The sequence below is a fragment of the Leptonychotes weddellii genome, chromosome 8, assembly GCF_054177405.1.
Source record: "Leptonychotes weddellii isolate Sample4059 chromosome 8, ASM5417740v2, whole genome shotgun sequence".
NCBI classification, from domain to species: domain Eukaryota; kingdom Metazoa; phylum Chordata; class Mammalia; order Carnivora; family Phocidae; genus Leptonychotes; species Leptonychotes weddellii.
Window position 1 is genome coordinate 82,270,295 of NC_138376.1, and position 27,323 is coordinate 82,297,617.

General features: G+C 36.8%; 1 protein-coding gene across 3 annotated transcripts in view; it reads left to right on the forward strand.

Annotated features, from left to right (window-relative positions):
* AFG1L (AFG1 like ATPase) overlaps positions 1 to 27,323 on the forward strand; it is a 233,769-nt gene that overhangs the window by 171,076 nt on the left and 35,370 nt on the right. For all 3 annotated transcript variants that reach the window (XM_081828769.1, XM_031023890.2, XM_031023891.2), the window contains 2 exons: positions 17,267 to 17,337; positions 17,594 to 17,694. In XM_081828769.1, coding sequence (XP_081684895.1) covers positions 17,267 to 17,337; positions 17,594 to 17,694 — 172 coding nt within the window. The remainder of the gene's footprint in view (positions 1 to 17,266; positions 17,338 to 17,593; positions 17,695 to 27,323) is intronic.

Sequence of the window (27,323 nt, forward strand, 5' to 3'; positions counted from 1 at the left end):
AAGGGGGGGAAATCGGAGGGGGAGATGAACCGTGAGAGATGATGGACTCTGGAAAACAAACTGAGGGTTCTAGAGGGGAGGGATGTGGGAGGATGGGTTAGCCTGGTGATGGGTATTAAAGAGGGCACGTTCTGCATGGAGCACTGGGTGTTATACACAAACAATGAATCATGGAACACTACATCAAAAACTAATGATGTAATGTATGGTGATTAACATAACAATAAAAAATTTAAAAAAAAGAGAGAGAGACTTAAGGAACATATCAACCAATTGCTGTGTGTAGACCTTACTTAGATCCTGAATCAAAAACTGTAAGAACAAAAGCAAAAAACAAAAACACTATGCAACAACAATCAGACAAATTCACACACTAACTGCATATGTCATGACATTGAAGAATTAGTGTTAGCTTTGTTAGGTGTGATAAGGATATTATACTTATTTTTTAACAGCTTTATTGAAACAGAATTCACATGCCATACAGTTCACCCATTTAAAGTGTATAATTAATGACTTTTAGTATATTCATGGAATTATGCAACCAGAACCACAGTCTGTTGTAGAATATTTTTATCACTCAACCAACCACTGACCAGCCCAGGCAACCACTAATCTACTTTCTGCCTCTCTGTATTTGCCCATTCCTTTGTGATTGCCTTCTTTCACTTAGCATAATTTTTTCAGGATTCATATTATTATTGCCAAACAATATTCCATTAAATATAGAACTTTTATTTATCCACTCATTAGTTGATGGATATTTGGGTTGTTTCTGCTTTTTGGCTATTGTGAATAATGCTGCTGTGAACATTCATGTACAAGTTTTTTTTTGTGTGTGTGGACTTACATTTTTATTTCTTTTGTGTATACCTAGGAGTGGAATTTCTGGGTGTGGTTAGTTCTACATTTAGTCTTTTGAGGAACTTCCAGACTGTCTTCCAAAGTAGCTGTACCATTTTATATCTCCACCAGTAGTGTATGAGGGCTTCAATTTCTTCACATCTGTGACATCACTTGTCAATACCTCTGTTATTGTAGCCACCTCTATTAGTTTCCTAGGAATGTTCTTACAAAGTACCATGATCCGGGTGGCTTAAAACACCAGGAATTTATTGTCTTGCAGTTCTGGAGGCAAAAATCCAAAATCAAGTTTTTGGCAGGGCCTTGCCTCCTCTGAAACCTCTAGGAGAGAATCTTGCCCTTACCTCTTCTCGTTTATATTGTTTGCCATCAGTACTTGGTGTTCCTCAGCTTATAAATGTGTCAATCCAGTCTCTGCCTCTGTTGTCGCATGGCCCTGCTCTGTGTCTCCTTATAAGGGTATTAATCATAGAAGATTAAGGTTCTCCCACTTTACCAATTACATCTATAAAGACCCTATTTACAAATAAGGGCACATATTAAGGCACTGGGACTTAGGACTTCATATCTTTTTGGGGAAACACAATCCAACCCAAATATAATCCTAGTAGCGAGTGTCAAATGGTATCTCATTATGGTTTCCATTTGCATTTCTCTGATGGCTAATGACATTGAGCATTGTTTCATTTGCTTGTGACCATTGTCTATCTTCTCAGGAGAAAAGTCTATGCAGACACTTTACCCAATTTAAAATTGTGTCATTTGTCTTTTTAGTATTGAATCTTAAGTGTTCTTTATACATTCTAGGTACAGATCCCTTGTCGTATATATGATTTACAAAAATATTTTCATATTCTGGGGCGCCTGGGTGGTTCAGTTGGTTAAGCGACTGCCTTCGGCTCAGGTCATGATCCCAGGGTCCTGGGATCGAGTCCCACATCGGGCTCCCGGCTCAGCAGGAAGCCTGCTTCTCCCTCTCCCACTCCCCCTGCTTGTGTTCCTGCTCTCACTGTCTCTGTCTCTGTCAAATAAATAAATAAAATCTTTAAATAAAAAATTTTCATATTCTGTGGTTTATCTTTTTATTTTGTTGATGATGTCCTTAGAAGCACACAAGTTTTAAATTTTGATGCCGTCCAATTTATTTTTTTCTTTCATTGCTTATACTTTTGGCGTCATATTTAAGAAACCATTATCTAATCCAAGGTTGTGAAGATTTATGCCTATTTTTCTTCTATGAGTTTTATAGTTATAGCTCTTATATTTAGGTATTTGATTAATTTTGAGTTAATTTTTATATATGATATGAGATAGTGGTCCATCTTCATTCTTTTGCATGTGGATATCTAGTTGTCCCAGCATCATTTGTTGGAAAGACTGTCCTTTCCGTATTGAATTATATCAACACCATTGTTGAAAATTAATTGACTGTAAATGTAAGGGTTTATTTCTGGTCTTAATTATATCCCATCAATCTGTTTGTCTATCTTTATGTCAGTGTCACGCTGTCTTGATTGCAATAGCTTTGTAGTAAGTTTTGAAATCAGGAAGTATGAGCCCTACAACTTTGTTCTTTTTTTCTCCCCAAGATTGGTTGACTTATTCGGGGTCCTTTGAATTTCCATAAGACTAGTGGGATCATCTTGTCAATTTCTACAGCAAAGCCAGCTGGAATTTTGATAAGGATTGTATTGAATCTGTAAATCACATTGGGAAATACAATATCAAATATTCTAAGTCATGAACATGAAGTGTTTTACTAGTTTCCTAGGGCTACCATACAAAGTGCCACAAACTGAGTGTCTTGGAATAGCAGAAACTTATTCTATCATTGTTCTTGAGGCTGGCAGTCCAAAATCAAGATGTTGGCAGGTTAGTTCCCATTGGGTACTCTGAAAGAGAATCTGTTCCATGCTTCTCCTGTAGGTTCTGGTGATTCCTTGGCTTATAGGTGCATCACTCCAATATCTGCCTCTATCTTCATATGGCATTCTCCCTATGTGTCTTTGTGACTAAATTTCTTCTTCATACAGGGATACCAGTCATTGCATTAGAGACTACCCTAAACCAGTATGACCTCATCTTAACTTGATTATATCTGCAAAGATCCTATTTCAAAATAAGGTCACATTCACAGATATCAGAGGTTAGGAGTTTAACATTTATTGAGGACACAATTCAACCCATAACAGATATCTTTTCATTTATTTCGGTCTTCTGTAATTCCTTTCAACAAAGTTTTATAGTCTTCAATGTATAAAGTTTTATAATTCTTTTGTTAATTTTATTCATAAATATTTTATTCTTTTGGAAGCTAGTGTAAGTGGAATTGTTTTTCTGATTTCACTTTTGGTTTCTTTGTTGCTACTATGTAGAAATACAATTGATTTTTGCATATTGATCTTGTAACCTGCAACCTTGCTGAAATTGTGTATTTGTTCTAATAGTTTCTAATAGTTTGTTTCTGATAGTTTCTAATTCCTTAGGATTTTCTAAATATAAGATCATGTCATCTGGTAGTTGAGGTAGTTTAGTTCTTCCTTTCCAATCTGGATGGAAGGTAGAGGTAGAGGTAGTTTAGTTCTTCTTTTCCAATCTGGATGCTTATTATTTACTTCCCTTGTCTACTTTTCTTGCATAGAACATCTGGTGCAATGTTAAATAGAAATGGTATATTCCACTATAGAGTGGACACCCTTGTCTTGTTTCTGAGCTTAGTAGGGAAGACTTTATTCTTTCACCATTAATTATGATGTTATCTCTGGGTTTTTCATAGATGCCCTTTATTAGGTTTAAGACATCCCTTCTATTGTTAGTTATTGAGTATTTTTATCATGAAAGGGTGTTGGATTTTGTTGAATGCGTTTTCTGTGTCTATTGAGATGATCGTATTTTTCTTGTCCATTCTACTGATATGGTATATTTCATTAATTTATTTTTGGATTTTAAGTTAACCTTGCATTAGGGTGTTGGATTTGGTTGAATGCGTTTTCTGTGTCTATTGAGATGATCGTTTTTCATGTACATTCTACTGATACGGTATATTTCATTAATTGATTTTTGGATTTTAAGTTAACCTTGCATTTCTGAGATAAATCCTATTTGGTCATGGTATATAATACTTTTTATATGTTGCTTGATTTCGTTTGCTAGTATTTTGTTAAGGATTTTTGTTTTTATATTCATAAGAGATATTGGTCAATAGTTTTCATGATGTCTGTCAGGTTTTGCTATCAAGGTAATATTTGCCCAATAGAATGAATTGGAGAGTTTCCCTCTTCTATTTAGATTTTTCTCTTTCTTCTTGAGTCAGTCTCGGTAGTTTATATCTTTCTAGGAATTTGTCCATTTCATTTAGGTGATCTAATTTGTTGGTATATAATTGTTAATAGTATTCCCTTATAATCCTTTTTTATTTCTAATATTCTCTCTTCCATTCCTGATTTTGATGACTTTTGTCTTCTATCCTTAGTCTGTCTAGGTAAAGGTTTGTCAATTTTGTTCACTTTTTCAAAGAACCAACTTTTTTTTCTTTTTTTGACAGAGAGAGAGTTAGCAAGAGTAGGAACACAAGCAGGGGGAGTGGGAGAGGGAGAGGGAGAAGCAGGCTACCCGCTGAGCAGGGAGCCTGATGTGGGGCTCTATCCCAGGACCCTGGGATCATGACCTGAGCCGAAGGCAGATGCTTAACGACTGAGCCACCCAGGTGCCCCACCAACTTTTTTTTTTATTTGCTATATTATTTTTCTATTCTCTATTTCATTGTTTTCCACTCTAATCTTTATTATTTCCCTCCTTCCACTTATTTTAGGTTTAGCTTTTTCTTCTTTGTCCAGAATCTGATGGTGGAAGGTTAGGTTATTAGTTTGAGATTTTTCTTCTTCTTCTTTTTTTTTTTAATGTAGGTATTCAAGTTATACTTTTCCTTCTAAGCACTACTTTAGCTGTATCCCATAATTTTTGGAATGTTGTGTCTTCATTTTTGTTATCTCAAAGTATTTTCTAATTTCCTCTTGATTTCTTTCTTTCTTTCTTTCTTTCTTTCTTTCTTTCTTTCTTTCTTTCTTTTTCTTTCTTTCCTTCCTTCCTTCTTCCTTCTTTCTTTCTTTCTTTCTCCCATTGATCATTTAGGAGGATGTTGTTTAATTTTTATATATTTGTGAATTTCCAAAATATCTTTCTATTACTATTTTCTAATTTCACTCCATTGTGATTCATATAATTTAATCCTTTTAATTATTTAGGCTTGCTTTATGACCTAGGATATGCTCTTTCCTTGAGAATGTTCCATATACACTTGAGAATAATGTGTATTCTGCTATTATTGGGTGGAGTGTTTATATAGATGTCTGTTAGGTCTAGTTAGTGTATATTGCAGTCCAAGTTTTATATGGCCTGTTGGGTCTTCTCCCTAGTTGCCCTTACTGAAAGTTGGGGGGCACCAGGCTGGCTCAGTTGGTAGACCATGCAACTCTTGATCTTGAGGTTGTAAGTTTGAGCCCCACATTGGGTGTAGAGATTGATTTAAAGATAAAATCATTTAAAAAAAAGTTGGATATTGAAGTCTCCAACTATTATTGTTTCTCCCTTCACTTATGTCAGTTTTTGCCTCATGTATTTTGGGACTCTGTTGTTAGGGGCCTATGTTTGTAATTGTTATATTATCCTGATGGATTAAACTTTATCATTATGAAATGTCTCTTTTAATCTCTAACCACATTTTTTGTATTAAAGTCTATGTTGTCCGATGTTAGTAGTGGTTGCTGTTTGCATTAATATGTCTTTCTTCTTGTCCTTTTACTTTCAACCTAGTTGTATCTTGGAACCTAAAAGATATCTCCTATGGACAATATATTGTTGGATCTTACTTTTTTATTCAGTCAAACAATCTCTGCTTTTTTTTTTTAAGATTTTATTTATTTATTTGAAACAGTGAGTGAGAGAGAGCATAAGAGAGCCAGGTGAGGGGCAGAGGGAGAAGGAGACTCCCTGCTGAGCAGGGAGCCTGATGTGGGGCTCGATCCCGGGACTCCAGCACCATGACCTGAGCTGAAGGCAGACGCTTAACTGACTGAGCCACCCAGGCACCCCCCAATCTCTGCTTTTGATTGAATTATTTAATACATTCACAAATTATATTATTATTGATGTAGTTGGAGTCACACCTGCTCTTTTACTTTATGTTTCATGCCTTTTTTGTTCCTCGGTTCTCCTTTTACTGTCTTTACATTAAGTGAATATTTTTAGTGTAAATTTTAGTCTTTTAATTTTTTTTACTATTTTTTGTATTTTTTTTTTTAAGATTTTACTTACTTATTTGACAGAGAGAGAGACAGTGACAGAGGGAACAGAAGTAGGGGGAGTGGGAGAGGGAGAAGCAGGCTTCCCACTGAGCAGGGAGCCCGATGCAGGGCTTGATCCCAGGACCCTGGGATCATGACCTGAGCTGAAGGCAGCCGCATAACTGACTGAGCCACCCAGGCTCCCCTATTTTTGTATTTTTTTAAGTGAAGAACTATTTATCTCTGATAAGTATAAAGTTTCATCAAACTGAAATGTCTCAAATTTATAATGAAGCATTGTATGTTGCTGTATGTTTTGAGAATTAAAAGGTCAGTAGTGGTATGAATCTGTACTCTAAGCCCACCTGTAGGAAAAAGGGCTCTATGGTGGAAGAATGTAGTTGGTTCTCAAAAGCAGATGCACAGTATCTTTCTTATAAGAACCCTTGTTGATATTTTATGAATAAGTAAGGCTCTGTGACATTACAAACTTATAATTTTATATTAGTAGACAACAACAACTTTCTGCTTTATATCTTGTAGGGCATAGTCAGGTAGGCTGTTTATCATGTCTTAAAATCACATAATTTAGATGCACATTTAAATATTTATTAATCCTGTATTAACTTAGGGAGTACTGAATTAAAATTTTCAAGGGTTTGAAACTATTTGAAATACCGCCTAAGAAGTGATACAGCAGCAAAAGAAGTTCATCTTGTATAAACTTCAGTATCAGACCCCATCAGTCAGCTCAGCATACCTTTTATCTTCCATTCCTTTATTGAACAGTAATTTGACAATAGCATATCACAGTGTTTATTCCAGCAGGCCAGACAGGACCAGAATAGAGCTGGCCCACCATTTCCTGCTGAACACATTGACAAAGTATTCAACTGTATGGCTGTCCTCATCTAGTAAAGTGTAAATAAGCTATATACACAATATGTACATGGGTAAATGATATGTATGCTTATAGATATAAAAGTACAGTTAATAAAGTTTTTAGATTTCCTTAGAATTCTTATCTTTTATTTCATCTTCAAATAGATCACATTTGAAATAAAGGTCATTTATGAATTTATAAATAAAGGTCAATCTTCAACATTAGAAAAGCTGATCTGGCAAACGCCCAAGGTCTTTAGTTCCTTGCTGTGTACCTCTTTTAACTATTAAAACTCCTTTGGCCTCTTTTTCCGAGGTGGATGTGACCATTTTCTTCTTCTAAAAAGGAGTCAGATCTTCTTACTCTCTACCTTCTTCCTCGTTTTTATTTATTTATTTTCATCATCTTCAGTCCATTCTAGCTTTTCTTAAGTTTTATGAAAAGGAAATATTATTGTATCTACCATGTTGTAACTCTGCGTGTTACACCACTGACTTATTTGGGGGAAAATGCTATATTTAGATTTGGTAGAAATTTTATATGGAGTTTGGGGCTGAGAAGTGGGGGTGAAGGTCTGGAATTTGAGAGCAAAAGGTGCTAGGTCCCACTTTCTGCATTATACACAGGTCAAGATTAATGGAACCAGGTAAGTTACTCTCCAGGTGATTGAGAACGGTGGGAAATTTAGAGATTGAAATGGATCTCTGAACAGTCAATTAAGCCTTTGAATGACTGAGAAGATAAATAGTAGGACAAAATCCATTCTAACAACTGATTCCGTTATGTAAAACAAACCTACAGGATTTGAAATGCAACCAAGTCTGTTTTATATTAAGGCAAATATAAACCAACTTAATCTTAGACCTGCCTCCAGCCCCAGATTATGTTTGGTAAGAGCACAAAGAGCTGTACAGCATGAATGCACAAGGAATCAGTAGAGTGAGAAGGCTCCCTGCCAGGGAAGTTTGGCACAAGAACTCTAAGAGGAAGGGGAAATTTCTCCCTCGTTGAATCAACTTTGGCTCTCTGGAATAGAGAACATGGAGAGAGAGGGACCAAGGAAAGCCAACCCTATTCTACTTGTTGATACCCTAACAAGCTGTTGATTTTAAAAAGGGGATAAAGGGGCAAAGTGTGGGTAGCATTCTGTTCCTCTGAGTCAATCCTAATGAAGTGGGAGGTTCTTGAAGAAATTAATTTCCATTTAAATTCATGTGTGACCCTCTTCTAGAAACCTCCACTTCTTTTGGAATTTTTGTTGAGAATTTCAAATGATCCAGCAATAATAAGGTCTTTTTTGACATGTTCTATTTCTCCAAGTTTTGTGTTGAATGCCTGATTTCAGCTATAGAAATTTTCTTAAAATTGGAATGACTGATTACTTTCCTCTCTGTTTACTAATTTGATATGGAAAAATAAATCATGATTCTCATACTTCCAAAGCAATCAGGCTTTTAATCCAGGGTACTGTACTCACAGGTTTCCTGTAGGAGTTGATGCCAAATTTCCTGGCAACGAAACAGTGGTTGATTCCAGGGCTTTTCTGACTTAAAGACACAGTGGTACTACTTAACAGAAAATAGAAACCTGCCCCTCCACTGCAGTTTCTGAGCTTAGCAAAAAGTGACAGAAGCAATGAAATGGGTGGATTTTACCAGGGCATTATAGAACAAAGGAAAAATAGTCTGCACTCTACTTGGGCCCTATACCCTCCACCCTCCAAACAAAAATAATTTGAAAAGAGTGACTTCGCTTTTTCTTCAGAAATGACTTTAATTCTCTTACTTTTGATTATTTGTGGGCAGATTTTCTGTTTCACATCTTATCTGCCCCAAACACTGCCATACAGTAGCATCCCAATGGTGGGGCAGTGACCCAGAATTGAAGGAAGTCACTTAAATTCTTTATCCCTACTCATTTGTAGGAGCTTATGTTTCTGTTTCCCCGAGAGGAAAGGGGCTACAATTCATAGCATCTGAGCTTAATTCCAGTTTTTTCTCCTGATCATATTGATGTTACCCAAATCACTCTTTCTTAAGATATGCCACTTTGTGGTTAACACTGAACTTCACAGAGCGGAACAGAACATTTTCTTCCTTGCTGTGTGACGTGATATTCTTGTAGCCCTGAAAGAAAGCTCTGAATTTAGCTTCCCTTCTACACTGAAAAAACCATTTAATTTAGTGCCGTCTTCAGGCTGCCGCTTTCCCATGCAACTGCTCTTGACTACTAGCTATTGCGCTTTCCTCGAATTTTACTGGTTAGGCTGGAATAATTTTAAATTATGTTTATAACTTGGGTCTAATTTTAATCACTATTTGTATTTTTGTATAATCTATATCCTTGAGTGTTTTTTGTACATTTGTTTTCTGAATATGCCTTTGGCCAACTGTGGGTCTTGTGTCCTAAACACTTGATTTTTCTTTAAAACCATCTGACACTAGTTTTTTTTTAAGATTTTATTTATTTATTTGACAGAGAGAGACACAGCAAGAGAGGGAACACAGGCAGGGGGAGTGGGAGAGGGAGAAGCAGACTTCTCGCCGAGCAGGGAGCCCGATGCGGGGCTCAATCCCAGGACCCTGGGATCATGACCTGAGCCGAAGGCAGACGCTTAACGACTGAGCCACCCAGGCGCCCCTAACCCTGGTCCTTCTTTGGAGCTTCACAAGCATGGTTGTATTTTTGAGTATAGATTTTTAGTATAAGGTAATGTTGCTGCCTTTTAAAATAGTTTCCCTGGAAAACTGACTAGTGGGGCCCTGGAGACATAGACTCTTTCCCATTACTCCTGTTTTTCTCCATTATAAATTCTTTTCCTATTTTGAGACTAAAGTCATTTTCTGTGGCTGAAAATTTTACAATAATGTTCTTGAAATTTCCTACCTAAAAAAGTCAAGAGATCTTAGTGTTTTTAATTTAATGTTATGTATGCCATAATGACATCTTACTAAGAAAATGCTTCTGGATTAACTATTACATTAATTATATTTGTATTTTTATGCCCCACCCATCTCTAAAAATAATTTGAGGCAACTTACCTTAAAATCATTTATAATATGTCCACTAAAATTACTAAAATGGAAGAAATGGAAAAACAAGTGTAGGCAAGGCTGTGAAACAAGTAGAACTTTTTGTACATGCCGGTAAGAGAGTAAACTACTACAACCACTCAGGAAAATTGTTTGGCAATATTTACTAAGCTGAACGTTGGTATACCCTATGAGCAGTAATTTGGCTCCTAGTTATACACCCAACATACATGTATACAAAAGGTTACCAAAAGGCGTGTGCTAGAATGTTCACATAGCACTCTGCATAGTAACCCTGAACTGTAAAGTACACAAATGCTCATTATTAAGGACTGAATTATGTCCCCCCAAAATTCATAGGCAAAGTCCAAACCCCCAGTGTGACTGTATTTAGGGATAGGGCCTTTAAGTAGATAATAGTGAGTAAATGCAGCTAGACACATGTTAATAAGGGAAACGAGTTTATATAAAGCAGTATGTACCCTAATGCCCAACTTGAAAATGATTTAGGACACACTCTTAATGATTTGATCAATGTCAGTGCCAAATGACATTTTCCTATGCCTGGAATAGTTGTCAACCAGCAAAGATCAGGACTATCAGATATGGTGATTATGCTTTGTGTTTTAAAAACCTTTAATTTACAAAATAACTTTTACATACTAAATATTGGAGATACTTAAATTTTAAAATAATCTTATTTGCATTTATTTTGTGTTAAAGTTTCCTTTTAATATTTCCTACTATCAAGTCTGTATCTGGTAGAGATCATTTTTATGTTATTGAAATATATCACAATATACATAATATAATATAGAAATATATGTCCTAGTATATTGATTTGTAATAGTGATAAGCCATGAGTTTATTTTTATGCCATATTTTTCATAGAAAACCACCAAAGCTTTTAGTATAACCCAGTAACAGAAAAATAATTCACTGTTTATTAGTATTGTGATAAATACAGAATAACTTATGATTTCAGGAATTTTCAAGATTAATATCTTCAGGGACTTTGGAAACACTTGTGGGGATTCTCCCAGATTTCCCACCTTGCGTGGTTGCCCCCAACTGTCCTCTGGTTCTTCAGGCCAGGACTGCAGGTTTTCTGTTGGAGTTGGAGTTGCCTTGAGCAGTCCTGATTTTATTGTCTTCAGTCTGAAAGCTGTAAAATGGGTAATTCACCCACGTTTTTCCCTTTTCCCAAGTGTCTGCTCCCTCCAGAATCTGCCTGCTTCTCTTCACTGCCCAGTGCCTTCAGGTCACCTATTTTTGTATTTTGTCTGGAGTTGACAGCTGCCACGGGCAGGAGGGCCAATGGGGATAGAGCTTATTTGGTCCTACTGGACCCAGAACTCTTCTCCCTGGTCTGAGAGAGCCCAGCCTACCTAGTATCTTATGAAGAAGGCTGCACAGGAGATAGCTTTTTTGAGAACTCACCTGTCCAAAAATGTCTTTATTTTTCTTGATTAATAGTTTGGGCATGGTTTGTTTGACAATAACTTCCCTTTAGAAAATTTTAGACGTATACCATTCTCTTCGTGCTTCCATTATTACAGCTGCAAAGTTTCATGAGAACTGACACAAATCAGTTTGTTGACCTTTTTACATTTAACCTGTTTTTCCTCTTGAAGTTTTTAGGATATTCTTTCTTTATTCCTGGTTTCTGAAGTTTCCAGATAATATGCCTTGGAATGGAGCCTTTGCCCCCAGTCTTTGTCATGGGTATTCACTGGAGTCTTTCAACTTAGACATTCATGCTCTTCAGTTCTAAGAAACTTAATTTAATTTTTTGATTGCTACTGCTTTTATTTTTTTCTCCATAGCCTTTGGAGCTTCTCCTGGTTAGATATTGGGCCTTCTGGATTTATTTTCTGATTCTTTTATTTTCCCTTCTGTTTTCCAGTTTTTGTTCTTTTTGTTCTATTTTCTGAAAGATTACTTCAACTTTTTCTTCTAATTCTTTTCCTGAATTTTTTATTTAACAGTCATATTTAGAGCTCTTTCTTATGCACTAATTGTTCTTTTAGTTTATAGCATCCTTCTTTGTTTATGCATGTAATATCTTCTTCTCTTTAGGGGTATTAGAGTGTATTTCTCTTTGCTTCCTCCAAGATCTTCTTTTTCTGTCTCTTTTAGTCTTTATTTTATATCTTAGAGGCTTTCCTTAAGTGCCTAGAAATACTTGGTTGTCCATTCACAAGATTGAGGCATTAAAAAGCTGATTAGAAGTTCTGTGTGCATGGATAGGGTTTTATTGATTGGAGGATGGTAGATAAGGTGGCAGGTCAGGTTTTCCATTTAAGAACCCCCCAATGTCAGTATCTGCAAGTCTTTCTTTTGGCTATTCAGTTTCCTCCAGAATGTCTCCTTCAATCTTTCTACTTCCTTCAGTAGAAGTTTTGCTGGTAGGGTTCTGGATGCTGAAGAGGGAAGTACTGTTGGTTTCACTGTTAATATGTAGGATTTGAGTATGGTGTCTCTCCTACTTTCTTCATTGTTAAAGATGACCCAGATGGTAAACTTATTAGTTTCAGCTGGAGTGGAGGAGGTGTACAGGACTCTTGCTGTCCAGGTAAAGGCAGGGCATCTAAAGAACTGTCTTTGTCTTATATTCCAAGAGTGCCCCTATTTCCAGCCTGCCCTCTCACCTGTAACTTCAAATATATGTAGTAGTGCTAAGCCTTTGGAGTGTTTTTAGTGAGAACTGGCTTGCTTCATGTTGGCTTAGCACCCCACCTCCCATCTTCTGATTTCTCAATCTACCAAGGTCCTACTCATCCAGCTAAGGACAATGCCAGATTTTTCTTCTTTCAGGCTCCCCTAATCTTTCCAGGTGACTTGTGTAGAGAACCTTTCCTCCCTCCCATCACTTGTCTTTGGGGGAGGGTAAGTCACCCTCTTCTTTCCTAAGGGGAAGGCACTTATATCGATAATACAGATCATCTAAACAGAAAATCAACCAGGAAACAATGGCTTCGAATGACACACTGGACCAGATGAATTTAACAGATATATTCAGGACATTCCATCCTAAAACAGCAGATACACATTCTTTCCAAGTGCACATGGAACATTCTCCAGAAGAGATCACATATTAGGTCACAAAACAAGCCTCAAAAAATTCACAAAGATTGAAGTCATACCATGCATCTTTTCTGACCACAACGCTATGGAACTAGAAGTCAACCTGAAGAAAAATTCCTAAGGGGAAGAAGAGAAGAAAAAGGCTCTTATCACAAATACTAGACATAAAGATTCCTGACCCCTTCTCCCCTCCTCATAAAGACACTGTGGTGTGGTGGAGAGTAGGGAATGGTGGAGGAGGAGGAGGAGGAGGCATTTGGAATAGGGCTGGTTCTCTTCATGATTTAGCCATGGGGGCAGGAGTCTGGATCCAGCCATTGGTGGCACATTGGTGGTTCTCTTTAGAAACTTGGGGGCACTAAGCACTTTTAGTCATCAACTTGGACCTTAACTGCAGTTCCAGGACTAGGGAGAAGAGTTGTACTTGAAAACTGCATACTATTTCATTGTGTGAGTGTATTCAAATGTACTTCATAGTCCCCATTGAGGGACATTAGAGTTTTATTTTTTTTTAAGATTTTATTTATTTGTTTGACAGAGACACAGCGAGAGAGGGAACACAAGCAGGGGGAGTGGGAGAGGGAGAAGCAGACTCCCCGCTGAGCAGGGAGCCCGACTCGGGGCTGAATCCCAGGACCCTGGGACCACGACCTGAGCTGAAGGCAGATGCTTAATGACTGAGCCACCCAGGCGCCCCAGGGTTGTTTTTTTCTCACTTTTTTGATGTTAGAGGTGTCACAATGAACATCCTTGTAGTTGTTAACCATTATTATTTCCATAGGTGAAATTCTTATGAGTGGAATAGCTGGGTGATGCGGTATGCATGTTTTTAACGCTTTTATCACAAATTATCTGGTTGCCCTGAAATCTTGTACCAATTTTATACCACTCCCAGCAGTATGTGAAGAGGGTCCATTTTCTCCTTACCTAGGCTTGCTCTAGCTTTTTTCTCATCTCTGCTAGTTTAGATAAAAGAATAGTATTGCATGATTTTACTTTGCTTTTGTTATCACTAGTAAATGAATGATCTTACATAGGCTTCTTGCCCATCGAGCTTTTTTTTAATGCAATTTTCCTTTCCAGATCCTTTGTCAGTTTCTCTATTTGTGGTATTAAAATTGTATTAATTTTTAATACATTGATAATAATATGCCATACATGTTGCTACTGTGTTTCCTGGTTGCTCTGCCTGTATATTTTATTTATAATACTTGGTTATACAAAATTTTAAATTTTTAATTATTCAGATCTTAGGTAAGTGAGGGCTGAATTCTCTGAGTCTCAGTTTTCTCGTCTGTAAAAATAGGATAATAGCAAATACTACATGGACAGGTGGGGGTAGTATAGGTAAACTAACTGTTACATAATAGTTGCTTGATAAATGCAGCCTTTGTTATTCTTTGTGTGACACATTGAAATAGTTCAGAACCATCTAAATTTTTTACTAGAATTACAAAACATATTCAAAGATGTATAAACCAGATATGAACCTGGATAATGAGTAAAACTCTGAATCTTTTAAGCTAATATGGACAGGTAAGTTTTAATTTCTCTTTTTACTTTCCTAATTCTCATCCTTCAAAAAAGTTAATGAGCTCTGATTGATGCATCCTTTTAAGTAGGGGAAATCTGGTCTGAGTGGAGTGTGAGAAGACTAGTGTTTTCTTGTAAATTATCTGTTAAGGGATTATGAATAAGTTCATTTCTGGTAAGGATTTCTTCCACAGCATCCTCATTTATTTCATGTCAATACAGAGATATATCTAATAAAACCAAAACACATACTAGCCCCTCCCGCTTTTAAAACAATATGAAGCTGAGGTTTCTGCCCTTCAACTGGTCAATAGAACTCACTCCCTGAGGTCAAGTACAATTTGGCTTAGATGGATAACAGGCTGTTCAATTTTAAGTTACATGAACTACTTTTGTGAATATTTATTTTTAGGCCACTTAACACCAGTAAAAATTTTTATTTTGCATGTTGTAACTTCTGAGTAAATTTTTACAATAATTTAATAAAATTTTATCTATCTATCTATCTATCTATCTATTTTTGAAAGAGAGTGTGCACGTGCAAGCAGGGATGGGGGTGGAGGGGCAGAGGGAGAGAGAAAGAGAATCTTAAGCAGGTTCCATGCTCAGTGTAGAGCTCTACACAGGGCTCAATCACACGACCCTGAGATCATGACCTGAGCCAAAACCAAGAGTCAGACACTTAACCGACTGAGCCACCCTGGTGCCCCATATAGAATTTTTTATAAGATACTGCTATAATAAAATAATTAGGCCACTTCACATATAATTTCACTGTAAGTAAATCATATATAGTAATTTCATTGATGATGCAGAAGATGTGGCCTGACTGAAGTCTTGTGAGCCACATTTTAATATTATAGTATATTAGAGCACTGAGTAAATGAGAAATCACTACTGAGGAAATTTGTAAGCAATTGTTTATTCACTAAATATGCTCTTAGAAATGTGACTGTCTTGGTTATTTTTCAGAATTCATTTCTCCCCCTCTGTTGGGTAACATGCCTCTCCTAAGAAGAAGTTAACTTTCTGCAAGCCAGCAGAAACCCTGGGTGGCTGGTTTTGCTCCTTCTGTTTTATAGCCCTTAAAAAGTACCTTTGCTTCTTTTCCAATAGTTGAGTGTGTTTATGCCACTATAACAAGGTGGGGACAATTCCAAATGAATTCCCAAGAATAATGTTGGCAAAGCCATAAAAACATACATGTGCTTGGTGTAGACACTGACATTTATATTGGCTTGTGCGATTTCTTTGTACCTTTAAAATTGTTTTTTGTCTCTATAATCCCTTTCTGTAGTGTCATTTTATTATGTAATACTACCCTATTCAAATGTCATAAAGCCTTTACTTAAGTCAAATAGCATTTCCCCTGCAAAGTTAACCATTGCGGATGATGTTTTTAATATCCTTTGAGGTGGAATGGTTATCACTTGGAGGGTACAATTCCAAAACCCTTCATAATGACCGTGTGCTGTCCTGCATTTTAAAAGCATTTGCTGTACAACAGTTGAAGAATTAGGTGCTTGTTAAATGCCTGCCACCTGGTAATTATCTCAAGGGAGAAATGAGTTTGGTTTCTTTTACACTTAAAAAATAATTTGTCATATTAGTTTTCGAAAAGACTTTATTAAGATGAATGTCCAGAATTGAGTTTAATTGCTTCCACACCTAGATAAGCAAAATTAAGCATATCGGCAGGTCATACTGTATAAGTTTGTATGTAGAGTTGAAGTAAACTTACATTTACACTTGAAGTTGTTTTTTTTAACAGCATTTATTTCTTCTGCCAGATATTTTATTTTATTGACAGTTAATTTACAAACCCCTCTTTAAAAAAAGTGACAGGAAGAAAGGGCATAGTGTTATCACATTTGTGTATGTGGGTTCCCTAAACCATATGGCGATTTGTAATTAGAATACAAAGGATTCTTTGATGAGACTAACTTCCGTAGGAGCCGCAATGGTAGGCATCACAGAAGGAGAGAGTTTTCTTGAATTTCTGACAAGGACATTTTTGAGAGAAACTGTGTGGTCTATAATTGTCCTTATATTCGAAGTCCGATAAAGTTATTGATGTGCAGATCAAGTTGGTATTTTGAAGCTGGTAATTTAATTCTGGATGTTTGATCCTCTCAGTCAGTGGCTTGACTTGATTTTTTTTTTTTTTAAGCAGCTTCAATATTTAATTTCACATGTACCCTCTCAGTTGAGATTTCAAAGGATACTTTGCTGGATGCTTGACTGCCTTGTCTATTTGCTCTTGTTTTGCATGCAAGAGAGAGCCAGAAGCCTTTCTTCTCATTGTGTACACATAGTATTAATGGATTTACTCTGCCTGTATCGTCTCATTACTGGAAACAGCCAGAAGCACAGAAGTCTTTCAGTGTATGCAAATAAGGCAGAATCATCTACCTGAGAGTTAATATTCTCTGCTTTTAAGTGTATTCTAAATCTAATGTTTGTATTTAGAGCATAACATCCTGTTCTCTTTTTTTGTGGGCAAAAAGCTAAGCAGGCTCAGGCAGCTGTTTGATGTTGGCTTCAAGTGTTATTAATTTCATATTCTATTATTCTTTTCACTGTAGCACAAGTGAAGCTGATGTGGAGGCTGTCATGGATAAGTTGTTTGATGAGCTGGCTCAGAAACAAAATGATTGTACGTAAGTTAATTTCTCTTGAAAGAGAATACATTTAGAACACAATGCCCAATCTCCACTGACCAATTAATAAGTTCCATTGCTGTATATGGGTTGATGCCACACTCAAGTGGCAGTCATTGTATCAGCATTTTGTCTAATTTATGTGTTGAATCATGTGCTATTATTCATCAAGCTATGCATTTCCTATCTGTAAGAGATGAATTTTATAGTAATTATCCAGACAAGATTGAGTCTTTGTTCATGTTCCCATAGTAACTAGACCAAGGATTCTAAAAGTGCAAGGCAGAGAGCTGCGGCTGCATAAAGCGTGTGGAACTGTCGCCGACTGCACATTTGAAGAGCTGTGTGAGAGAGTAAGTATCCAGACACATCCAGACTCATTGGCCTTTTCACTTGTTAAAATACCTCATATTTTCCTCTCTGCCTGGTTCACATTTTAAAATACTGTTCCCAGAGTCGGAACTGATTTAACAGTCTCATGAAGGGAAATACTCATCCGTCTATGTCATGTGCCTTTTATAGACGTTGGCTCAAAATTTGCACTTAAGAAGGATGCTAAAGCAAAATTGGAAATACGGAGAGAACTATCAACTGTTGCTGGAAGCAAACAGAAACCAGTTTCAGGGATGTTTTGTGAAAGTAAAACATAAGAGAATTATGTTTTTTGTAATTGTGGTGAGGTTAGTATTGGGGCGAGGAAGATGAAGTAATACTACCATGATCCAAGGAAGTATGACATGAAAGAATTTCTAGCCCTCATTCTCAGTGCCCACCTGTGATTGCCATTTCTGATCTGTTTGGGCTACAAAGAGAGTGAATTCCTATTTCTGTGACATCTATATTATATAATAATATATTCAACAGAGGAAAAAATGTTTGTAACACACACATTCATATAAATGAGAAAGACCTTGATTGCAAATTCATTATTGATATGAATTCTGTCTTTTAAAAGCTCTACTCAGTGGATATTCAATATATTTATTGACTGTAAATCTTGAGAAAAACAAATCCAAATTATACATAACTTTAAGCATAATTTCTCAATTGTCCTGTAAGTGGTCTCTGACTTATCTCAAGTTTTAAGATAACTAAAAAAGAATTGTTTTCAGTGAAGAAGAGAAAGTCTTTGTAGCTGCCAGCCATTTTGTGAGTACTTTTCTCAAAAGCTAATGACTTATTTACCTTTAACCAGTGTAAATTTGTAATTTTTAAACCAGAGAGATGAATCTAATATGCAATTATTATTAGAGAAATAAAGCACTTCAAATCGATAAGATTTAAGATCAAGTAAGATCCTCTGACAGGGCAAAAATATCATCATTTGTGGTATGGAAAGTCATCCTAGGTCGTATGGACCCTTCACATTTCTATGGGGTCAGTTTCGTCAAGGTCCTAATAACCTATTATCTCTAGACAAAATTCTCTTAAGGCTTCCATTTAAGATTTACTTACTCTGCTAGAGAAATAAACTTGAGAAAAATCTTGTATATTGAAAAGATGAAGCTCCTCTTCCTTCCACAAAAGGGGACCTAGTGAGGAAAGGGGAAGGACAGACCTGTTGTATCTTGGGCAAAGAGAAAAATCTTGTATATTGAAAAGATGAAGCTCCTCTTTCTTCCACAAAAGGGGACCTAGTGAGGAAAGGGGAAGGACAGACCTGTTGTATCTTGGGCAAAGATGGTCTCTTGGAGCAGTCACTGAGTATTTATATTTTTTATGTGTTATTTCAGGAGACACTTAGTGCCAGGAAAAGGCCACTACTCAGGGGCCCAAATCTTCATAGTCTACTCTGGGGAGGTGGTGGGGAAGAAGGTTGTTGCAGAGAATTCTTTTTCCTTTATTTACAAAGTTTCAGAACAATTAAATAAATTCAGGTAAAATGTTACTAATGTATATCTTACCTTTTTAAATCAAATTATGGTATAAGTCAATCACAAGATTTTATTCCACCCTTTTTATATAATTCTCGGGGCCCATGTGAAACAGGCTAGGTCCAGGTATGTGTGTTGAAATTTTACATTTAATGGCATGTGTCCTAAATTCCTTCTCACACATTCTTTTTTTTTTTTTTTTTAAATTTATTTATTTATTTGACAGAAAGAGACAGCAAGAGAGGGAACACAAGCAGGGGAAGTGGTAGATGGAGAAGCAGGCTTCCCGCTGAGCAGGGAGCCCAATGCGGGGCTCGATCCCAGGACCCTGGGATCATGACCTGAGCTGAAGGCAGATGCTTAAAGACTGAGCCACCCAGTCTAACTGCATTCTAACTGCATCCTACAAATTGACATTGCAAGGCAGCTAAAGGACTAGAGTTTGTAGGGAGGATTCAGGATTGGTTGAACAGATGGATAAGATAACTTTCAAGTGTCTTTCAACACCAAGATTATGAATGTTTAACTTAAGGGTTGATGAGGAATGTGAGGATGGAAAGAGAGGACAAAAAGATTTAGGGATAATTTTTGACATTGGATTCACATCCTCCTTATAAGGATCTGACCCATTCTCTACTAAGCTCTTTGTAATCTCACTTCTGCCATACCTGTCCCCCCCCATGCTTTAGCCAGGCTGTCTGCCTGCTTATTTGGACATGGTATTGCCCAAGCTCAGCATATTTGGGAAATGGCACACACAGATCAGCAATGCTGCAGGAATGGTTTTGCTGCTGGGAAGGTAAAAGGCCAGGGAGATTCCTGGGCTGCCTCAGTTCTGGTGATTAATGCCCTTATTCCCTGATGCTAATCACCACTGTTGACATCCAACACCATCAGCCTTGACTCTTGGCCAAGTAGTAGAGATAAAAGCTATTCATCCTTTAGTATTTACTGAGAGTGTACCAAGCACGGGACACAAACCAGAAGTAGTTCCCATCTGGTGGTTTCATTTGGAATACATGAAATGAAATAAAGCATAAAATAGAGATAGAGAAGTGAAATGTTTTTTAACAATTCCCCAAGAGATACTGTTAGGTACAGTTATAAGTCTAACCACATATAAACTAATTTGATATAATCAAGATTAATAGATAGATGAAGGCCAAAACATGTATCTGATGGATCTCCATTCCTTGAATACTAAAAACCAAAGAAGAAAAAAGCTAATAAACAAGAAGTTGACAGTGAACATGTGTATACCCATGCATATGCATCAACTGATATATTTCTCTGCTTAGACTTTTTACAAACACACCTGGCTACCTGTCATTATTTTTAAGACACAAATAACAAACTACTCTTGCAAATAGTTACTTGTGAGCACAGTTATGAGTTGAGGAAACAATTTTCTGCAGGTGTAAAAATTACATTTTTCAATAAGGAAAATTTAGGTATAGTCAGTTTACTCATTAAGCCTTTAGAATTCAGTTTTGGCTCACTTTCTTTGAACAGTGTTCTTTCATTTTTGGTCTACAAAAGCTTAACCCTAAAGCAAGTGGTTCTCAAACTATTTGGTTTCAGGACCCCTTTACACTCTTAAAAATTATTGAGGAACCCAAAGAGCTTTTGTTTATATGGGTTGTCTCTCTTAATATTTACTCTATGTTTTAGAAATTAAAACTGATAAAATTTTAAAGTATTTATAATTGATTTAAAATAACAATGATAAAACCCATTATATTCAGCCCATCAAATTAACATAAATTCGCTTTTATGAAAAGTATATTCCAAAGTGAAAGTAATTTAGTAAGAAGAGTGACAATATATTATATTTTTTGCAAAGCTCTTTAATATCTGGCTTAATAGGAGATAGGGACATCCTCATATCTGCTTCTACATTCAATCTATTATGATACATTGTTTTGGTTGGAGTATATAAGAAAATCTGGTCTCATACAGATATGTAGTTCGAAATGGGAAAAATATTTTAATAGCCTTATCAGATAATTGTGGATGCTGCTTTTTGATGCTACATGAAAATTCAATAAGAACTTCCTTCCAAAAAGCACAGTATGGAAAGGGGGAAAAGAGTAACTTTATATTAGAGAAACCTGACAAACACTACCTCAGGCAAGTGTGATCAACATTAACATCAACAGCAATGATTCATGTTGATAGTTTATGCCCTTGATATGATGTGATGAAAATAGCACTTGACCTCTGTGGTCTTTCTCCCATTACCCATAATTCCACTCTAATCATGAGAAAAATTTCAGGCAAATTCTAGCTGAGGGACATTCTACAAAATAACTGGGCAGTACTCTTCAAAACTGTCAAGATCATCAAAAATAAGGAAAGTATGAGAAACTGTCACAGCAGAGGGGAGCCTAAGAGCCATGATCACTAAGAGGTAATGTGGTATCCTCGATGGGATCCTGGAACAGAAAAAGAAACTTAAGTAAAAAGTAAGGAAATCTGAACAAAATATGGACTTCAGTTAATAGTATATCAATATTGGTTCATTAATTGTAACAAATGTGCCATGCTAATGTAAGATGTTAATAATAGGGGAAACTGGATTTGGAAGTGTATGAAAACTCTGTACTATCTTTTCAATTTTTCTGTAAATCTAGAACTATTCTAAAAAAGTCTATTTAAATTTTTTTAAAAAAATTTGACAAGTAGATTTTATTTCCAGAGTTTATTTTTATTTATTTATTTATTTATTTGAGATGAGAGAGAGTGAGAGAGAGACAGAGAGAGAAGGAGCAGGGGGAGGGGCAGAGGGCAAGGGAGAAGCAGATCCCCACTGAGCAGGGACCCAGCCATAGGGCTCTATCCTGGGACTCTGGGATCATGACCTGAGCTGAAGGCAGACGCTTAACCGACTGAGCCACCCAGGCACCCCAAGAAGTAGATTTTAAACTGTTAGTTACAAGAATCTGAGACAGTATCAGTGTATTTTTGACATACTATTATATTAAAATCCACTAATCCTTTTTTTAAAAGATTGTATTTATTTATTTGAGAGAGAGAGCATGAACAAGAGAGCACAAGCAGGGGGAGCAGCAGAGAGAGAGGGAGAAAGTAGACTCCCGCTGAGCAGGGAGCCTGACATGGGGCTCCATCCCAGGACCCTGGGATCATGACCTGAGCCGAAGGCAGATGCTTAACCGACTGAGCCACCCAGGCGCCCTTCCATTAATCCTCTTGAACTTTATTTTTCTTTTAAAGATTTTTTATTTATTTGAGAGAGAGAGTGTGAGCAGGGGGAGGGGCAAAGGGAGAGGGAGTAGTGGACTCCCCACTGAGCAGGGAGCCTGACGCAGGGCTCAATCCCAGGACCCCGAAATCATGACCTGAGCCGAAGGCAGACATTTAACTGACTGAGCCACCCAGGCACCCCTCCTTCTTGAACTTTAAATGGATCTTTATGCAGTGGTTATTGGAAAATATTGGTTGATTGAGTTATATAGATCTTTCAAATGTTGCCACATTTAATTATATAATATCAAAGCATTAGATTCCTTAATATCACCAGTCTCATCAGAAAAAAATGTTTAAGAATTGGAAAGCTGTCAAGTTCATGATGGCAGCAACAAGTTTTCCAAAATTCTAATTTTCACTTATTTGCTCAAATCTTATCACTAGCAACAAATTACTTTTAGTTGTTTTCCTTGAAGTGAAAGTCTTACTTGGTTCATTTTCAAGAAACTGTCTGTGGAACATTGTAAGAAAATGCCTGCCCAGTCTGAATAACCATAGTTTACCTGTAACTTAGTCTTTCAAATAAAAATGATGTTCCATGATGAAAGTGGCTAGTTCAGCTAGCAACTCAAGCAACTGGACACATGCTTTTCCTCAAGACAACCATTATATTTGGTGTATAGCAGAAGTACTTTATGTGTACTTCCTTCACCACAAAGAGTACTAAAAAGATGTGTTCTCAAGGGTTAAGATTTAACAAAATCCTTTTTACTGATTCTCTAAGGATGTTCTTTTTTTTTCCCCTAAGGATGTTCTTAAGTAGAACTGAATTTATTAATTTATTTTATTTTCTTTTTTACTGTGAGTACATGGGCAGTGAAGAATACAATATGGTTTGGTGCCACTGCTTTGATTCATGCTTAAGTGCCAGCAGTTTTACCCACCATTGCTTTTGCCCCATTACTGCAAATGTCCCACCAGAGTGGAAAAGGTAAATAGTGTCCTAGTGTTATTATAGAAAGTTTTGACCTCAAGGACCCCTGAAAGTGTCTCAGGGACCTCTAGAGATCTAAGAACTGTATTTTGAGAGCCACTGACTTAAGTAACAGTATTTCTGACTTCTCCACTGCCCTCTACTTGAGCCAAGTAACTGTGTCAAGGAAACCTGAACAAGTCATGTCCATAGAGATGAATCTGCCTCACTTTCCCTTGCTATAGCTTTGATATGGAGAGAGTGAGAGGGATGACAGGGAACAAAGACCACCCAAATATTTTCTCTTTTACCCTTCCACAGTTCCCTAAAGCAGGGCTTCCCAACCTTTTTCATATCATGACAGGGAGAGAAAATGATAATATTTTTATTAAACAGTGAAGGAATGAGGCTGCCTAAGGTCACTAGCCTGGAGGTATAGGTCTTTTCCAGCTTTCAGGAAGACACAGGGGTCAGTAGCACAGCTACTGGATAGTGTGGATCTGCCAAGCCACATGAGTTGGACAGTCCTGTACTAAGAGTCTCAGCACAGAGGGGGCTCTCACACTGGAGGATGTCTGTTTCCCAGCAAGCTTCATGCTCCATAAAAAGCTCAAAGGTTAGCTCAGATATGGGAACTCACAAGTATCTGATTGTATTTCATGGTCGAACCAGAATTGAAGATTTGATGTAACTTGTCCAGAACATTTTCAGATGGAGTGTAGTGATTAAGAGCACAGAATCTAATTCCCAGACTAGCAAGGAGTTCAAACCCCGGTTCTGCCACTTGCTAACCATATGATCTTGTGAAAGTAACTTAACATCTCAGTGCCTTAATTTCTCCACCTATAAAATGGGCACAATAATAGTGCCTACCTATTGTAAATATTAAATGAGTTAATACATATAAAGTGCCTAGAATAATGCTTGATACATGGCAATGTGTGCTTTATTATTTTGCAGGTGCTATGGGGCTCTCCTAATTGGGTTTCCTTTTCTGGGCATGACAATATTGAATTGTAGACTTGCAAAGAAAGAGAATCCCAGAGATACCAAGAAGCTAGATGTTAACCTTGGAGCAGGGAGGGAGAGAGGTGTGAGAAGAGGAGAATGATCTGGGCTTTTTAAGTTTTACTTATGGCATACATCAATGGCTTACAGTCAAAACCTTCTTTTATCTATGACGGCACTAATAGACAAATTTCTACCTACTATATAAATCTATAAATATATCATTTTTTTCTTGGAAGGGGCCATGGCTCAAAAATAATCTTTACAGACCATCAACCCATTCACTCCTTGCCAAAGGTTTTGTTTCATGGTGGTGTCAGGTGTGGTGGTTGGGTGAGTCTCAAGCTTTAAGAGCTTCCCAGAAAACCAAGCCATCTAAAGCTGGGACTGTCTGAGACATACCAGATGCCTGCTTTTTCACTTGGGGTTAGATGTGTTTTTTTCCCTTATTGAATGATTTTTGTTTACTGAACTATTTAGCCTGATTCAGAAGATCATTTTAATTAATTAAGAATTTTAGGTTACATCTGAAACTGAATGATTTCAAGAGTCCTCTTCATGCAAGTATTCAGTATCTGAATTGCCACAGTTATAAGTTTGCAAAGTAATGCAAAATTATCAGGGCACCTGGGTGGCTCAGTCGGTTAAGTGTCCGACTCTTGATTTCGGCTCAGGTCATGATCTTAGGGTCCTAAGATTCAGCCCTACAATGGGCTCCACACTGGGCGTGGAGCCTGCTTAAGATTCTCTCTCTCCCTCTCCCTCTGTCCTTTCTCCCCCTGTGCACACATGCTCTTTCTCTCTAAAAAGAAAAAAAAAGAAATGCAAAATTATCATAACAAGAAAATAGTCATAAATGAACTGACCACTTAAAAATGTAGCCCTTCCTGGGGTTCCTAGGTGGCTCACTCGTTAAGTGTCTGCCTTCGGCTCGGGTCATGATCCCAGGGTCCTGGGATTGAGCCCCACATCGGGCTCCCTGCTCTGCGGGAAGCCTGCTTCTCCCTCTCTCACTCTCCCTGCTTGTGTTCCCTCTCTCACTGTGTCTTTCTCTGTCAAATAAATAAAATCTTAAAAAAAAAAAAAAAAGTAGCCCTTCCTCAGACATCTTTCACAGCTTAATACTAGTACCTAGTCCCACCCATCATGTCAGTCTTTTGCCAGTCATTCAGTGCTTGTCTGATGTAGTAAACATCCCACCATAACAATATAGATAAAAGTAAACCTATTCATGCAAAGCCACTGACAAGTGAAGATTGGCCGACTTGATGAAAGAAAAAAAAAATGAAGGATAATGACACCATAAAAGCTTTAAAAGAAAATAATTGAAATATTTATGAATTAAAAGAGAATTTTGAAAAACCTGATGAAATCCTTAAATATTTTTGTAAAAATATTTATAAAATATTACAAAAGATACTTTGTAAAAATATTTTTCTGTGTAGTTGAACAACCAAATTGTGAAATGCAAGAGGTACTATTTTATGAACCTACAATTTAGTCAAGAAAGTTATGCTGAAAATTAATAACAATTTGTTCATTATCCTAGGAATTTAGTTCATAGTTACAATCACCCATATTTTTGTTAAATAAGCTAAAATGACATTTTTATGTGTTATTTGCATTTTTCGAGATAAAGCAAGATTGGAGGTTGAATTGAAGGATCAATTTTTACTAATTGTAGATGGTGATTTGTATCTTCCAAGGAAATAACTGTATATTGGGTTATAAGTTGTTATGGGTTTGTTTTTGTATTTTGCTGGTTTAAAAAGAAAAAGAAAAAAAGACCTTTACAGAAATGCCCATAAAAGAAGGCTGGATTAGAAATTTGGGAACTATAGCCACTTGGAATGTGGCCATTTCCATGATGTCAAGGTGGGGGTGAGGGGAGAAGCATCAGAAGGAATGAAGAAAAACTGGGTTGAGCGAACACTTTCCTACTTTCTTCACATGACAAATGTTCTATCACAGGGCACATTGTGAAGCCAAGCAGTCTTGCTCACCTTCCATTCCCAAGCTAGGGCAAGAACAGCTCCTTAGGTGATGCGGTATATGGCTGTAGATTTTAAACTCTGCAAGCTTTTGACGACTTAGACTCAGCTGCCCGAAGCTTCTCCGAGGGAGAAAGCTGGCTTTCATTTTCTATGAAAATGTGTCTGGTCCCTGTAATGGGGAGAAAGCCCCTAGGGATTCCCTGAGTGTCTCGAGGGACGAATGAATGTGCTGAAAACTGTACACCTTCAATATATTTCTCTGTCTTAGGAGTAGAATTATTTTGAGGATCAGATTTAGGAGTAGACACAGCTCCTCATGTTCCCTTTAAGATCACTTCTGTAAGAAAGTATGACAAACTAATATTTAATATTTGCTTTTGTCTTTGAGAGGAATGTGTCATTTTCCTGCTCAATGATTAAGAAGTATGAATTAAAATTTTAAAAATTAAAGTGGTCTTTAGCTTTTTAAAATTAGAACTTGTGTTTAATTTTAAAGTGATCTGACTTGGATTTAATAATAAATATATCACAACCCTAAACTACAGAATCTGATTCCCAGAGTACCGAGGAGTTCAAGCCTTGACTCTGCCACCTACTAGCTATGTGATCTTGGGAAAGTAACTCAACATCCCAGTGCCTCAATTTCTCCCCCTACAAAATGCAGACAATAAAAGGTATAGTTCTCAAAACAGAAGATCTAATCAATGAAAACACTGGAAAGTGTTGAGGAAACACAGATCAACCAATTAATAAGACTGTAAAAGACTCTATAGGTACTTTAAAGGTATTTTTTGATGTTTTTTTGAAGTTTTAACACTGGTTTTTCTAATGCTTACCTACCAACTGGCTCTTTCGTTTTTTAACAAAAAGTTTTATATATCAAGTAATTCTTTGATTTTTATTTTTATTTATTTATTTATTTATTT